General features: G+C 36.9%; 1 protein-coding gene across 1 annotated transcript in view; it reads right to left on the bottom strand.

Annotated features, from left to right (window-relative positions):
• KCNH8 (potassium voltage-gated channel subfamily H member 8) overlaps positions 1 to 17,710 on the bottom strand; it is a 385,437-nt gene that overhangs the window by 107,017 nt on the left and 260,710 nt on the right. Inside the window, exon 7 of the mRNA XM_060010106.1 lies at positions 14,018 to 14,225. Coding sequence (XP_059866089.1) covers positions 14,018 to 14,225 — 208 coding nt within the window. The remainder of the gene's footprint in view (positions 1 to 14,017; positions 14,226 to 17,710) is intronic.

Below are 17,710 nucleotides of genomic sequence, written 5' to 3'. Positions count from 1 at the left end.
CCATTTCAGGCTAGAAAGATGGCTAAAAATAAGCCCGTCATCCCTGACCATCGGCAGCAGCTTTTCAGTAAAGACCGCAGGCAATTTCTCAGAAACTCAGATCCAAGAACCATTCAAGATAGAGAGGATTTATGAAGACCCTCTTTTTAAAGACGGTGGATTTGTATCTTGCTGTATTTGTTCTGTAAATAAAGTTACATATAATTTCTTGGGAACAAAATCAGCTGCTGTAGTCATGATTTTAGTAAAACACCACATATTGGCAATAGCAATGATGATGGTTACATCAGTAGCAACTGTAGTAGTGGTAGCAGTAAAATTAACATGTACTGAAGATTTAGTAACCGCTTTACATTATTTAATCCTTATAACACCTGATGAAGCAGCTAATTCTGTCTCTAGTTTATAGATGAGGAGACTGTGCCTTAGACACGTAAGTAACACAAACAAAACTGACACAGGTGGACTTCCCTGGCAGTCCAGTGGTTAACACTCCGTGCTTCCCCTGCACGGGGCACGGGTTCCATCCCTGGTCAGGAGAGCTCTGGATGCCATGTAGTGCAGTCAAAGAAAACAAAACAGACAAAAAACTGACTCAGGTAATAAGCGGAGGAGCCGGGCTGTGAAATGAATCTAGAACTCACATTCGTAAAAACTGTCATATGAGATCAGTATATATCTATACTGATATATATATATATATATATATATATATATATATGTATATATATATATATATATATATAGGTTCACAGGGGGATGTCAAGCCAAAGGTGCATTTTCAATACCCTCAGAAGAGAAAATGGGTATAGAGTTCGAAAGCTACATAAAGTTAGGTGACATTAGCTTTTATTTGTCTTTAATATTTCAATTGACTGAGTCTTCCAATATCCAATTTCTGTCAGTCTGTTTAATGTTGGTGTAGAGGATGGTGGCGTGAACAAATACACCAAGATACAAATCCACCGTTTTTAAAAAGAGGGTCTTCATAAATCATCTCTATCTTGAATGGGGTTCTTGGATCTGGGTTTCTGAGAAACTAAAATTGGGTTTTTGTCTCTGTCTTTCCTGACGAATCTCAATGGGAAAAAAAAAAAATCAAGACTCTGATGTCCAAGTAAAGGACATGTTACCAAGGAGATTTTGGCAATAGTCTCCAATAGACTACGAAACATTTTAATTATTTCTTCTGTTTGTAGCGAGTTGGAGAAACTCTAAATAAAAAACACATGCCCACACATACACATATGACAAGAAAGGAGAGAAAAGAGGTCTTGAAGTTTTCAACACCAGATATCTAATTAGTTTAGATAAACTGTGTAATTACCTTCTATTTCTTATCATGTATCCACGAGTTATGTCCATGCTTGTTAAAATCTCAAATGGGGAAAGTGTTCCAGTGGAAATTCTTTATAAATTCAATCCCCTTTATAAAAATATTCACACAATTAGGGTAACAGAGGAAAACTTTTCATTAGTTCAAGTCTGTAGATTGTAAGACCAATTTTAACATATACTCACTACTATATATAAAATAGATAACCAGCAAGGACCTACTGTACAGCACGGGGAACTGTACTCAATATCTTGTAATTACCTATAATGGAAGAGAATGTATTGATAATAAAAGAATATATATATATATATATAAAACTGAATCACTTTGCTGTACACCTGAAATTAACACAACATTTAAATCAACTATATTTCAATAAATTTTTTTTTAATTAAAAAAGAGCATGCGTATCCCTTTTCACGAGAATGTTCAGCTGGACTAAATAGTTTGGCAAATATCATGCAGAAAAGTATTTTCTGTGTTTTTCCCTCTTGAGTTTGTAGTAAAAACTATATTAATCAGGTCACGCCTTCTCTGGCTTCTCGGGGATTGTATCTGCACGTCATCAGTCAAGACTCCAACCTATTATTTTGGTCACATCCTTCTTTTTACTCACTTTGAGTCTGAGATGGCAAATTGGTGACCTCTGGGCTTGATCAGGCCCCCAGAAACATATTTTGGCAGTGACACTATGCTTTTCAAGTTCTAAGTTATTTGCCAATATTTTACCCCCAAAAGCCAAGATTTACCCCCAAATCCCAAGTTCCAAATTCTCTGGAAAAATCAGATGTGGTCAAACTTCATCTACACCGGTGCTGGGCTGAGGTCATAATTGGTTCCCTCAGATAGGGCTTGCCTTCTCCACTTCAGCCATGAATGCTAGGCCCCTTTCTCCTCTAGGCCTTTTATTTTGTGACACCAGCTGTTCAAGAATTTTCTAGACTAAACAAATTCATCTCATCCACTCACTGTTCCTCAAACACATTGTGAGATTTCCTACTTCTATGGCTTTATTCACACCGTGTCCCCACCTAAATGTTCTCTGATGCATCCTCTCCAAAGCTGTACTCACCTTTTGAAGCCCAGCTCAAATGCCATCTTCAGACAGATTCAGTTAGAATCACTTCTACTTCTTTCTAAACGACTGAGGAAGTTGTTGCCTATACAAACTTACGCCAAGCCAATATTATCAAAAAAAATTTTGCCAATTTTTATGTCCACCTCTTGAATTTCTAACAACAAAGTACACTTCTAGAAGTCAAGCTCTAAGATTCCTTGTCTTGCTCACAGCTAATAACACTTCTTAGGGCCTCAAGGAATATTTATTTTATAGTAAATACTGAGAACTTTGTAGCATTTAAATGCACCAATCTCAAAGAGTTCTTTTTCTGCTCTATTTTTCTCTATATCTATAGTCTTCTAGGAAAATAATCTGCAGTACATTAAACTGTCACTTATTCCGAAAGAATTATTTTGATTAATATAGTAGCTGGAAAGAAATAATTGTATATCAAGCACATTTGATGATGTCTTCTTAAGACGGCTGCATAATTTATTTTCCTGGTAACAGAACAATTCCATCTGAAGAATTGAAGATTTGAGGTCTTAAGTTTAAATGATTTTCCCCATAAAGGCATTCCAAGTGGGAATAAGGTCTTGAGTAATTAACCCTTATTCAATTTGCTTTTTACGGATTAGATTACAACCATTTTTATATTTCAAAGGTAACACAGAAAATTACACTGGAATTTAGGTTATGTTATTTTTGGCAGAAATGAAGACTGTGGTTCTGGCAAGATTATGAACTTAGCTTATGTGCAATCCTTTCTGATAGAAACACTGGAAATATATAGATGCTTCCGAAAGAGGAAGTGAAATGCACGTATGCAAAAATGAGGAGCCGCAAGTCTGTGAGCTGACACCATGGTGGTGATGCTGATGGGGAGACAGGGATGGGCAGCTGGTCAGAAGTAATAGTGACCGTGGGCTTGGGTTTCATGGCCATCTGTGCACAGGAGAGAACACTTAAATACTATAAACGCTGGAACTGACATCTTGTATACAACTGGGATACTAAGTGTGATACATGCAGGGAGAAGGGTAGAAATAATTTACCCAACAGCTTACGGGGATGACAAGGAAAATTAGAGTTTGAAAAAAGTGGTCTTCTGAGAGAACTTTAAAAATTTAGGCTTGTGCCTTGCATGCACTGGTGTCTGAATGTGTACCATCCATGAATCACAGACACCTTGGCGTTAAGAAATTTTAAAAAATTTGATCCCAGGGCAGGGGAAAATCCTAGTATCCTTGACAAAAGCAAGCAAGCAAACAACAACCAAAATTCTGGGTATTCTCATACCTCAATCTGCACAAGATTTTGACAAGGAAGAAGCCCTATTGAAGATGAGCTCACAATAAAAATTTTTTTAAAGTACAAAAGAGGAAATAGTTCACCTTTTGCAAGAGTTGGATGAACAGAAAATTAGCATACAACGAACTTGAATTAATAAAATAAAAATGAAGAAATACAATAAGATAGTATGTTTTTTACAATATTTAAATTTAATTCAGAAGCTTGATATAATGGACAAAAAACAAGGAACTGGAACTATAAAAAGGAAACCAAAAAACTATGGAAAGTGAACAGAGGTCTGAAAAAGCACCAAATGAAACTTCCATATGTAGTTTGCCAGAAAATAGTTAATAAGGATCTATAATATAGGTATAATTAAATTCAGAAGCTTGATCTAATGGACATATATAAACCTTGAACTAAAAATTATATCCAAAAAATTGTATGCGCAATATATATATGGAATCTAAGAAAAAAAAATGTCATGAAAAACCTAGGGGTGAAACAGGAATAAAGACACAGACTTACTAGAGAATGGACTTGAGGCTATGGGGAGGGGGAAGGGTAAACGGTGACAAAGCGATAAAGAGGCATGGACATATATACACTACCAAACGTAAGGTAGATAGCTAGTGGGAAGCAGCCGCATAGCACAGGGAGATCAGCTCGGTGCTTTGTGACCGCCTGGAGGGGTGGGATAGGGAGGGTGGGAGGGAGGGAGATGCAAGCGGGAAGAGATATGGGAACATATGTATATATATAACTGATTCATTTTGTTGTGAAGCTGAAACTAACATACCATTGTAAAGCAATTATACTCCAATAAAGATGTTAAAAAAAAATTGTATGCGCATAATATCCTCAAACATAAAGAATATATACAATTGAGCTTCAACAAACAGTGAAGAATCAGTATCACGGAGACCAAATTCTGTAAACAAGCAATGAATGTAATTAGAAATCAGTAACAAAGTGTTAATTTCAAGTTCCATATAATTTGAAAAACGTTTAAAGACTTCAACACTTAACAATATATAGCATTAAATGGATTATTTAGGAAAGAAGAGAAACTGAAAATTAATGAGATAGAGGTTCTAATTTACCAAAGAGGAAATTAGAGTGACTCTCTACATCAAAAAAAATATGTTCTACCTTGTTATACCGTACTTACACAGGGAAATGAAAATTTAAACAACAATTAGACATTACTTTACACCCTCCACTCCCCAACACCCTCCAAGATTTTCACAAGTTTAAAAACATTGGTAACAATTGTTGGTGAAGCTCTGGGGAAAGAACACATATAATATGACCAACTAAATAATTAATGAATACAAGTGCTTCAGAGAAGAATCTGGCAATATGTATTAATTCTGCAGATGCACAAACTCTTTGACCCAGAGAAATTCTTGCATATGCACACAGAGAATCTTGTATTTGATTGTTCATTGCCCAGTACTTGCCATAGTGAGAGGTGCAGTCAACTCAGTAGGGGAGTGGATAAATAAACCAAAATGATGAGTAAACTGGCTTATTGTACAATAGAATTCTATTAAACAGTTAAAAATAAATATATAAGGTTTATATCTAAGATGGATTGATCTTAAAAAAAAAAAGTTCAATGAGAATGTAAAAAAGATACAAAGAAGAGAGAAATCCCAGCTCCTGTGTATCTTATCTGTGTATCTAGGTCAAGTCATACAACCTATGTGCCTCAGCTTTCTCATTGGTAAATAGAAATGATAACAGTATTGGGCTCATAAAATTATAGCAAGGTGCCTTGAACAGTGCCTGGCACTGAGAAAGCCCCATGTATGCCTGTTATTATTATTATTATTACTTCTTACATTTGTGAAGATTTATATGGAAGATAATGAGGGAAAATAATATCATATATTGTTTTACTAATACATTTGTATAGTAACAACAGCATCTAAGAAAATTTTATGCACCAACTTTAGAATAGTAAGGAGGAAAGATGGAGGGAGTAAGGCAGAATTGAAGGGTCGTGGGGCTCTGGCTTCATCTGTGATATTGCATTGATTTTAAAAAAAGAAATAAAGCAAATATATTAAAACAAAATGTTAAAAAAGATATAATTTTTAGATAGGCGACCATTATACTGATTCTAAACATTTCTGTGTTAAAAATATTTCATAATTTAGGGCTCCCCTGGTGGCGCAGTGGTTGGGAGTCCGCCTGCCGATGCAGGGGACATGGGTTCGTGCCCCGGTCCGGGAGGATCCCACGTGCTGCGGAGCGGCTGGGCCCGTGAGCCATGGCCGCTGAGCCTGCACGTCCGGAGCCTGTGCTCCGCAACGGGAGAGGCCGCAGCAGTGAGAGGCCCGCATACCGCAAAAAAAAAAAAAAAAAATTTCATAATTTAAAAAGTAAATTTCCAGGAAATTTCAAGCTTTAGTTTCTTTTTTCTAAGATGAAGTTGAAAACATCTGTCTCATGGGATTTCAATAAAGATCAGATGAGAAAATGCATACAAATATATTAAGCACTGCACCATGCATGTAGGTGGTGCTTAATAAATGTAAGCTAAATATTAATCTGATATAAATCAATTATTTTCAAAAAATGTGAAGAAAAAAATTTGTAAGTTATTTTTCTACTCATTAAATTTATTCCTAGTTCACTTGTGAACTAGTTCACAGATGTGATGGGGATTGGAAAAGCATAGGAAAGTGAAAAATAGGAAGAACTCAATTGTTGCTGGTTTAGGACTTTATAACCATGAGTATTAAATTCACACAATGTCCCAAGGCTTTTTAAAACTTTGCTACTCAAAGTGTGGTGTGGGGTCCAGTAGCCCTGATTTCACTGGGGAGGTGGTTAAAAATGCTGGATCTCAGGCTCCACCTCAGATTTACTGAATTAGAATCTGTTTTTTAATGCAATCCTCACATAATTTCAGTGCACATTAAAGTTCAAGACCCTGCTTCAAAAAAAAAAAAAATTAAGTCCAGGAGTCCGTCACTAGGGTCCATTTTAATGGTTAGAAATCTTCATTTTAGGCTTTTTCTCCCCTTTCTTTATTTCATGTATTTGCAAGAATGAAAATCTACAGATCAGGGTTATCTAAAAATGTTTATATAATCCTTTACACAGAACCTGAAAATGTAGAGTGCTGGACAATTCTACCTTCTCTTGAGGAAAATTTGATAGTGATTGAAATAATCAGCTTACAATATCATAAGCCTGGTCATTTTTTTTTTCCCATTACATGTGGCTTGTAAATGCTAAGCAGTTAATAACTAGAGAGCCATTCAAATCAATCAGGTTTTATGATGTTTTATCCAATGAGGATCAGGAGATTTAAGACTAAAATTGTCAATGAAAATTTGAAAATGATATTCTTGGGCTTTTTTTTTTTCCGTGATGCAGATACACGTTTAGACATCTGCAATGGATAAATGTACTCCAGCCAAAGGATTGAAAGATAAAAAAAAAGCTTCCCTCTATTACAATATACTCTCAGCTCTAACTTTTGAAGCAGATCATTTAAAGTTCAGTGTGTCATAGCCTTAGAAACAGAGATAGCTTCGAGAAAGAATGTTAGTGTTTTAGCTACAAAAGAGAGCTACCGACCACGGTGCAGTCTGCTTGTGGAAGCACAGCTTGGTAAGTACCACTGTTAGGCGGACACAGCAGCACCGACTGCATTACAGGGAGCGAGATGCACCGGGAATTACAGCATCCCCATCTTTCAGCTAATTCCATCTGACATTTGATGTCTGAGAGAGGTATGATGATTTACAGAAGCATTTTAACAAGTGTTTTTATAAATGTTATTTTTTTTTTGAGTATTAGGGTAAAGTTGTTATTGTAGAAGACTTGTCTTTTTTTGAGGGGTGGGCTGTCTAAAATCCTATGTGAAGGGGGTATTCTCCTTTGTGTATAGTAATGGAGAGACACAGGGTCCCACTTCTAACCATGAAAGTGTAAAGTGGGGGGATCCCTCCTTGCCCAGAAGTCCGTGTCTGAATGTATGATGTAAGCGTGACCAATCGGATTCTCCTTTCAGGGACTGTGAATCAGAGATGAACAGAAGGTTAGGACTCACCCATGGCATCTACAAAGGCAGAAACACGTCCAGGCCATCTTTGCAAAATGTCAGCAACTGTGCTTCTTGCACTGGGGTATCTGGATCTGCCTTGGCTCACATTTTTTCCCCCAAGTCTTGTTCTCCATCCTTCTATTTCTGAGTCTGCATGTCCTGCTAATGCATTCCTTTTCTGTTTTTGCTTGCAATCAAGAATTGTCCCTGATACAGAAATATCACCTCTTCACTAGATTTGGTTTTTTTAAATTAATTTTTTGTTATAGTTGATTTACAATGCTGTGTTAGTTTCTGCTGTACAGCAAAGTGAATCAGTTATACATATACATATATCCACTCTTTTTTAGATTCTTTTCCCATATAGGTCATTACAGAGTATTGAGTAGAGTTCCCTGTGCTATACAGTAGGTTCTCATTAGTTATCTATTTTATATACAGTAGTGTGTATATGTCAATCCCAATCTCCCAATTTATCCCTCCCCTGTCCCTTTGCACCTTGGTAACCATAAGTTTGTTTTTTACATCTGTGACTCTATTTCTGTGTTGGTCACTACATTTGAACAGCACTGCTACATCAGCTCTATATAGCTCATTGATGTAAGTTTAAGTAGGTGGCTGCAATTTGAAAATGGCCTCAATCAGTGATTAAGAGTGGAGGTGGTGGTCATGGTGGTAGTTATCAGGTGCAAGAACATAATATGTACCAGAAACTATGTGAGGCACGTCAACTTGAGTACCTGTAATTCCTCAGAAAACGCTGTGAGGATCAGTACTGCCACACCCATTTTACAGATGAGAAAACTAAGATTGTTGTATAAAAAGTCACACATTGAAGTCACCTTGACCAAAATCACAAGCCTAGTAAAATCCCCGAAGCAAGATTCAAATCCAAACCTTCCTAGCTTAAATCAGAACCATTATATTCTCTCAAGGATGCTAATGGAGCTCTTTAAGCACTAATTCAATGTCATTAACTGAACTTAATAAATGATAACTAAAATAATATATCCCTACATTAACTGGGATGCAAGGAAACATGTAAGGTCTTCTTTTTTATTATTATTATTTTAAATTGAAGTGTAGTTGACTTACAGCGTTGTGTTAGTTTCAGTTGTACAGCAAAGTGATTCAGTTATATATATATATATATATATTCAGTAACATATACATATATATATATATATATTCTTTTTCAGATTCCTTTCCCTTATAGGTTATTACAAAATATTGAGTATAGTTTCCTGTGCTCATGCAAAGCCATCCAACACATTTTTAGCTAGGTATTTATTGAAGTCTTCTTATAGAAATGTTCTGAAACATTTCTTCACAGTGAAAACAAAATTTTAAATTTAAAAGCCATGCTTAGACTTGAAGCACTATGTCTAAATTCCATAAAAGTTTATTATATCCCAACAAGCATGTAGGGTAGATGTTGAACCTCTCCCCTATATTAGTTTTGAAGGGAAAATATCCTATTTGTATGCAATTATGAGGCTATGCGAAAATTACTTATTTTCAGAGGCTGACTCGAATAGAAAGTTTGGGCAGATATATTATTTTGAAGATACGTGTAAAAAAGTATATAATAACTTATGGAGCACTGTGCCTAAACTTGAAGGCAACACTTTTAAAGCCATTACTTAATACTCTTCCCATATAAGATGATAAGTGTCACTAGTCCCAGGTCATAGTACTTTCTTTATTAGAAGTAACTGTCTTAATAAAATAGTAATGATGGTAACAATAGCTCCTATTAATTGAGCAGTTACTAGGTGGCGGGCACAGTGCTAAATGCTTCACCGAGATTGCCTACTTTAATACTGGTGACCCCAGTGAGGTACGCACTATTATTAGGGCCACTTTACAGATATTGAAAAAGAAACAGAGCAAAACATCTCCCCCTGCCTCCTGGGGTTCTATATTCAAAGGATCGCTGCTCGAGAGAGAATTTTAAGCCTTGCTGTAGCCTTAGATGAAGCCCAAACTCTAAAGCTTAGCCTGAATTGTCTTTAAAGATCTGGACCCTGACTACCTACCTCTTTAGCCTCATCACCTCACTACCATCCCCCGCTTCACCCTTAATGCTGGTTCTAGTGAAAGGCTTCATACAGTCCTGCCCCTGCTGTGACACACACCCGTTCCTCAGCATCCTTAGAGACAAGACTATTCATTCTTCTTTAAAACTCAGCTCAACTTGGAAATGCCTCTGCTGATAACCTGTTAGATTTAGTTGCCTGCCCTCTATGCAGGTTCTTGCTACAGAACATACCGCACTGCCATATATCCGTTGAATTATTTGTCTTTTTTTCTTACTGGACTTTAAGTGCCATGGCATTAACTATATTATTTTTTTCTTCTTTATTTTATTGGAGTATAGTTGATTTACAATGTTGTGTTAGTTTCAGGTGTACAGCAAAGTGATTCAGTTAAATATACGTTAAATAAATATTATATTAAATATTAAATATATATATATTCAGTTAAATATATATATTTAATCTTTTTCAGATTCTTTTCCCTTATAGATTATTATAAGATATTGAGTAGAGTTCCCTGTGCTATAAGTAGGTCCTTGTTGCTTATCTATTTTATATATAGGAGTGTGTCTATGTTAATCCCAAACTCCTAATTTAAGTATATAATTTGTTTTGGTATCTCCAGTGCCCAACACAGGACCAAGCATGCAGTGGGCACTCAAAAAATATTTTTTGAATAAATGGCCAAATCTTAAGTTACCACCCTATTTGTTCTTTCTATCTTCCTGCTGGAAAGAATTTGCTAAATAACCATTCCCTATTATATCATAATGCTCAAAATTATGAGACGGACTTCTACACAAGGAGTTAGGGAATCTAGATTCTTGTCCCATGATTGTCATTTAGTAATGAAAAGACCTTGAAGACTGATTCATTCAACAATTTTCTTTTTACGCATTTGCCATGCACCAGGAACTGTACACCACAGTGAGGAAGCTCACTGCAATGAACAATCAAATACAAGTGGACACAAGTGACAAAAGCCCCTTCCACCAGAAAGCTTGTATAACCTAGAGTTGGATTTCTCACCATAAAATCAAAGAGCTGGACTAAGGTCCTTCCAGGCCTAAAATTCCATGAAACAATAAGCCAAATCTCAAATTCCTTAAAATATAATATAGGAACACATAAGAATATGAAATAAAATAGAACACCAGGCAAATCAGTTCATAACTTGCCTCTGATACAATTAATCTAGGAGTATTAATTCTTCCTTACAAAAATAGATATATTATAGAGAAGTGACATTATGAAACATTTTTTAAAGGTTAACTTTGGTTTGGTCTCATGCAAAATATTTGAACCCTCTCTAGTTGTAAGTACAATAGCATGCCTGTCAAGGGCAAAAAGGGAAAAAAATCATTTCAAGGAAATTAACAACGATGAGAAAGGAAGATCCATTTTATTCCTTGGGAAGATGAATCTGTTCTGTACATCTAATGTTAGTCAGAGCATAAAGAACAATATGTTCTCTAATCAAGTTTTATGTGTGTGATGAATTTTTTGACTCATGGTAATTGGACCAGAAAAGGTAAAGCATATTATTAGTGGACAAATTACATAGTAAAAACTAAATTAGTCCAGACTCTCAGCTGCTTCATTACAAAATTAGGTAGGGAAGGTCATAATTATTTAATTTGTGTCCAAATCTCAGCTGGAGAATGTTCCAAACGAACAAATGATCCAAGTAATTTTAGGGGAAGGGAAAGTCCTTGTAGCCAAGCTTAAAAACCCAATATTGACAAACATAATTAGCATGCTACCTTCCTGACCATATCCCTAGAGGTGTTTGGACAGGAAATCTAATCCTCTAAAGATAAATGTTCTGTTATTTTTTATCATAACTGAGTAAACCATATCAATTCCTTGACATGCTATGATCATAGGATGTCCTTCCTGACACGTCCCTCAAATTTGTTGACATTGGATGATTGATTGCTTCTGCTGGTTAACATGGGCACTGAGCTATGATAGAAAATAGATACACAATATTAAACTCACAAAACTGGGTTTGTTCTTCTATTAAAGTCATAAATCATGGATTCTGAAAGAGCCTTTCAAGTTACATAGTGAGTTTTCTCATGTTGCAGATGAGGAAACTGAGGCCCAGACAGGTGAACAAAATTACTGCAAATCTCACAGTTGGCAGGTGTTGGAGCCATGATGCAAGGAGAGATCCATCACCCCCCAGCCCAATGTTCTTCCCATCATTTTATTTTGCCAATAGTTAGCTCTCTTTGTGAGCTAACTTCCAGCTTACAAGCCCCCATACATGACACTGGCTTATATCACCAGGACAAAGAGTAGGCGTGGTAGGGGGCAATGCAGATGAAGTTCAGGGGGTTGGCTTCTTTTTTCTTGGAAAACAAATACCTCTGCCTATCTGTGGGAAGAAAAACATCAGCTAGTTTGTCAGTCTGCAGCAGGACTGGTATGTTGGAAATGAAACACAAAGCTTTCCTCCTCTAACTAAATTTGACAGCGTGCATAAGCTGAATCTCCCCATCTGGAGACTCTCAGACTAGACAAGCCTTACAAATTAATATGTGTGTATAGGTCTGGGGCCTGAAGGAAATGAGGTCAGGTCCGAAAAGGAATCAGGTGGCTGATGGCCACAAATCAGAACTTTAACATGGATTCACAACAAAGGGAGGAGACTTCATGCTGTAATTCACTGAAAAGCATTAGGACCATGCTAGGGTCTGTGATGAGGAAGCCGGAGGACAAAGTTATAAAGAGGGAAATGATACTGAAGGACAGAAAATGTTTTCATCCAAGTACAATCCAGACTTTGATCCTCCTTTTAATCAAATCTTCTCTTTCCCCATCTCCTCCTCTCTCTCTCTCTCTCTCTCTCTCTCTCTCTCTCTCACACACACACACACACACACACACACACACACACACCTCATGTTCTCTTTATGCAGGATATTTGTGCTCTCATTCTACAGTCTTATTTCTCTCTTTACTTTGTTCCTGAGAATGGAGGTTTACAGCAATGCATAGGAAAAGTGCTTTGATAAGGAAGATAAAACAATTCAGGATGCATTAGTTTCTTTGTGTACCTCAAGGACAAAATTGAGATGTGTAGGAGCATTTTTAAGAACGTAGACAGGAGACTCGCTCCCTTGAACCCACTTTCTTAAGGTCCCCAGCTCATTCTCCAAAGATGTCCTTTAAGGCTTTGTACATGCCCTATGGTGAGAAAGTGGCATTTAGTAAGAGTCCACCCAGGGATGTTCCAAATGCACTCTGTCATTAAAGTGCTGATATAAGAAGTTAGAGCATTTTTTCTCTTGAGAATCTCTATGGCTTTATCCCTGGACAAAGGTCTGAGCTTCTTTCAAAAGTCCAAGATTGATTTTTGGAGGAGAAGATAAGTGAAGGATTTTCTAGCTAACCAGGAAACATATTCTCTGATTAAATGTCAGATTAAGAAGAAAAAATACCCTACATAAGGTACTATGACAATTCTCTAAAAAGAAAGACTGTGAGAATGCAGATATTTTAGGATAGAGGGTTATAGCCTTCAGAATTTTCATTTTTTTAGAAAGTTCTTGTGGTTGATATAAGTTTAAAAATGTGTTCATGTGCAGAACATTTCAGATTCATTTATGCAGAATTATGTAACACTTGAAACAACTCCCTTAAATTCCCATGGATTATGCGGACACAAAACTTTACAAATTATATTTGTAAATATCCTTTCTTCTGTATCATCACAAGTTCTCAAAGTATACTAAATGTGGAAATCAGTATGATAGTGCTGTCTCTCTTTTTTTAGGAGAAAATAGTAGAGATATCCTTTTTATTATTCACTTGCCACCTCAAATACAAGTGATCATTTTCTTATGATTTAAAAATATTGTAATGACTGGCCAGTTCCCAATGATTTATTGTTACTAGCCCTCCATTGGATATGCTAAGATAAGATCACACATTACTTATCTAAACACTTCTACAGACGTGCTGGGCATTTTTAAAAGTTCACCCATTGAGAACTTAACCCAATTCTCTTTGAAAAAAATGCAAGGTTGTTCCAGAAAACTTTCTTAAAAGAAATTACGTGTACCATGGACCCTCTCCACACACCCCCAAAAACGATGAGACAAATCAACAGTCAGAAGACATATATTTATAGCCTCATCTTTCACCTCCTCCAAATTCTAGACAATCCTCTTTTTCACTTAAAAATGGAAAATGCGACAAATGTAAGCCCTTACCAACTTCCCACTTCAGAAGGCTGTTGTCTTCCATCTCCATTTTTCCAATGACATACCAGATACATGCCATCCAGTGTGCAAGAAGGGCAAACATGGACATGAGCAGAGTCAGGACGATTGTGCTGTGTTGGGAATAACGGTCCAACTTCTGCAGGAGACGCAGAAGACGCAGCAGCCGGACGGTCTTCAGGAGATGCACGAGAGACACCTGCGTGGGAAAACAGAGCCGCACTGCTTGGCTCACGGAGTCATTACATCCACAACAGTCACTTCATCTACAGCCACTCTGGGAAGTTCTTGAAATTAAGCGTAATCGGGATTCCAACACTGTGACCATTTTATGACCACTTCTATGTCGTTTCCTGATATATTATGTCGGAAATTGATAAGATAAAAGATGATAAGGCAATTTAATTTCTTTGAGTGAATAATTATCTTCCTTAATTAAGATGTATCTTTTTTTCTCTACCTATATGACTGAAGATAATTTTATATATTCTGATATACAACTGAAACACATTATGGGATCGGGATTGAATAGATGTCTCCACCCCTTTCTTTTAATTTCTTTCAATTCCACTTCCCCTTCTCCATGTAAGGCAGCTGCGTTATAACAAAACTTTGTATAGACTGAAGTAAAACCCTGTAAAGTGGTAGCAAAAGTAACTTAGGTTTCTTATTTTTAAATAGTGAGACCTAGAAACTTGAGTAAGATCTGCTCACAAATACCAGTAGCACCTCCTGCTTCATGTGCTTTGCTATCGTCCTTCTAACATTATCAATAGACAAAGAAAACATTTGCCTGGAGCACATACATTCTGTGCTTTTTGTTAAACAAACATGCTTAGGGAACCAAAATCAAATGGAACAAAATTTTGGAAAAATCTTTTAGATGCTGCCTCTGTATGAACTAGAACAACAGACTTGTAGTGAAGGAGTTAGTTTCTTGACTTTAGGGCTCAACTGAAAAATGTGAACCATTGGTGTCCACCAGAAAGGTCAAGGTCACTATTACAACACATGCGGTGCACTAATATACACTCTTTTTAATACCTTCCAAGAGAAAAGAAAAGTTAAATAAAACATTAACTCATATGCAAATAGAATCTGACAAGTTCCTTGACCTATTCTAATTTGGGGGGTGAACCATAAATAGAGGGTAAGGAAGTGGTTTGTATGACTATACCTAAGCATCATTTTTCCTTTACAGGCAGAATCATAAACAAGGGCAGCATCTTTTGAGAGTCTGCCTTTATAATTATCTGGAGTCAACTGACTTCTAATTTCTCCCTCCTCCAGCCATCTTCCCTTATCTCCAAGAAAAATGTACCTAGAGCAGTGCCTGACACATAGGAAGTGCTCAGTAAATTTGTGTTAAATGAGTGAACGGATAAGCTATTATGTGAAAATGCAAAACACTCCAGGCTCACTATAACAATAGATATTCAATAAAAGTGTCTTCCACTGTAATCTTGTGAATTATTCTATGCTGAAATATAAAAACATCATAAGGATGGGAATTCCCTGGCGGTCCAGTGGTTAGGACTCCACGCTTCCACGGCAGCGGGCCTGGGTTCGATCCCTGGTCAGGCAACTAAGATCCTGCAAGGTGTGGTGTGGCAAAAAAAAAAAAAAAAAAATCGTAAGGTCAGTTGAGGAAGTTGCCAGGTAGCTGTGGTCTTTTATTCCTTTTTGTGGGTCTTCTGGGTAGAGGTTTACTTTCTTCTCCTTCATACTCACGTTCTCATCTATCATTTCTCCAGCTGATTGTAAGTCAGATGCAGTTTCTACTTTGTGGCTTAGAGGAATTACTAGGGTGAAATTTATTTTATAGGTAGGTGAATTTGATAGATAACAATTTTGTAAGTAAAGTGAATCCTGGAGCAGAACTCTCAAATGGAGGATACCATCTGCTATGGACTGAATTGTGTTCCTGCAAATTTCATATGTTGAAGCCCTAACCCCCAGTGTGACGGTATTTGAGATGGGGTCTTTGGGAAGTAATTTGGTTTAGATGGGGTCATGAGGGTGGGGTCCTCAAGATGGGATTAATGCCTCTATAAGAATAGACCACAGAACCCTCTCTCTTGTTCGCCACCCACCCCAATCTCTCGCTCCCTCCCCTCGCTGTATGAGGGCCACGTGAGGACGCGGAAGGAAGACAGCTGTCTACAAGCCAGGAAGAGAGCCCTCACCAAGAATCAAACTGGCTGAAAGCTTGATCTTGGACTTCCCAGCCATCAGGAGAGTGAGAAATAAATTCCCGTTGTTGAAGCCATCCAGTTTATGATATTTTCTTATAGCTGCCTGAGTAGACTAACACACCATCTGAATATAGAGTACTGATGCAGGCAAGCTCCCCATTTTCTCTGGCCAGAAAGGGGATGTTTGAGGGAAAAATGTGAGGCTGCCCTTACATGAGAACAATAGTCATTTACAAAAATAAGGGACATGAGCCTGGGAGTCCAGGATGAGGCAGCTCTGGTGATTTCGCTGTCACTTAAAAAAATTTGTATTTATTCTTATCTGAGTCCAAAACCTCTGGCTATAAAATGTGAATTTTGGCTCTTGATGAATGATAGAAGAAAGAGGCATATTTGATTTTGATGGAAATATATCATCTGAAAAAGAGAAAGGAACTTCTTACTCTTGGGATGCTGCTCTGAATTTGTCATTGATAAGAATTATAAGCACCTTGTAGACAGGTGCAAGACAGTGAATGATGCATTCATCAAAAACCTCTATCAAACTGCAGTTTCCCCTATTACCAAGTGGACATAACCACCTCCTGGCTATCCACTAGGGAAGAAAAAGGAGAAAGAAAAAAGTTAATTACCGTACTGAGGTCCTTCTAGGTATTAGACACTTGGCAAGGTATTTTATAGAAAAGGTTCCTTTTTAGGCTACTCAGAAACCCTGCAGGAATTTTTACGATTTTAGGCCTATTCTGATGTTAACTTTCCCAAGAAGCCACTCAGATGGTAAGTGATAAAACTTGGATTCACATTTTTGCCTTTTTACTCTCATTCTTTGTCTCATTCACAATTTTACTCTCTTTGTCTCATTCACAATCTTACCTCTCGTCATGCCTTTCATCGTGACTTATACACAGTAAGTTTTAATAAGTAAATGTGTGAGCTGCATGTAAAACGTTTGCCATCAGCAATTGTGGGCACAGCCAAAGCTGAAGCATGCAGTACATTTTTGATGGTTGCCATGCATTTTAGAATGTCATCTATGGAGATGCACTAACTGGACCCACTTTAGACCTGGAAAATCAGCCCCTTTGTTATTTTATTTGTTTGTTCCTGCTCTTCTTTTTGTAATCTGTGTAGTATAACAGTAGCATAACTTATGAACTTTTCCTTATAACTTATGCTTTCCTGGGAAGTAAGTGTAATATTTTGAACAAGCTTTTCTATCCAAATCGAATATTTCATACTGACTAATATATTGGGAGGAATAACAAATCTATATGCCAATTGTTAAATGATCATAAGCTCACCCTTGTGAAAAGCAGAAAGATTATCACTGATAATAGAGAGAGATTCCTTACTTCCTTCCTCTTTTTCTTTCTTTCTGATATAGATGTTGATCTATAACTTCAAATCTTTATAAAGGATTTGTGTTGTATTTCACAAGTGAGAACGAAGAAGGGTAGCAGAAGCACAGTGAAAATGTACAAGTATTTAA

Source organism: Delphinus delphis, chromosome 4 (genome assembly GCF_949987515.2).
Source record: "Delphinus delphis chromosome 4, mDelDel1.2, whole genome shotgun sequence".
Lineage (NCBI taxonomy): Eukaryota > Metazoa > Chordata > Mammalia > Artiodactyla > Delphinidae > Delphinus > Delphinus delphis.
This window is presented reverse-complemented; position numbering and strand designations above follow the sequence as displayed.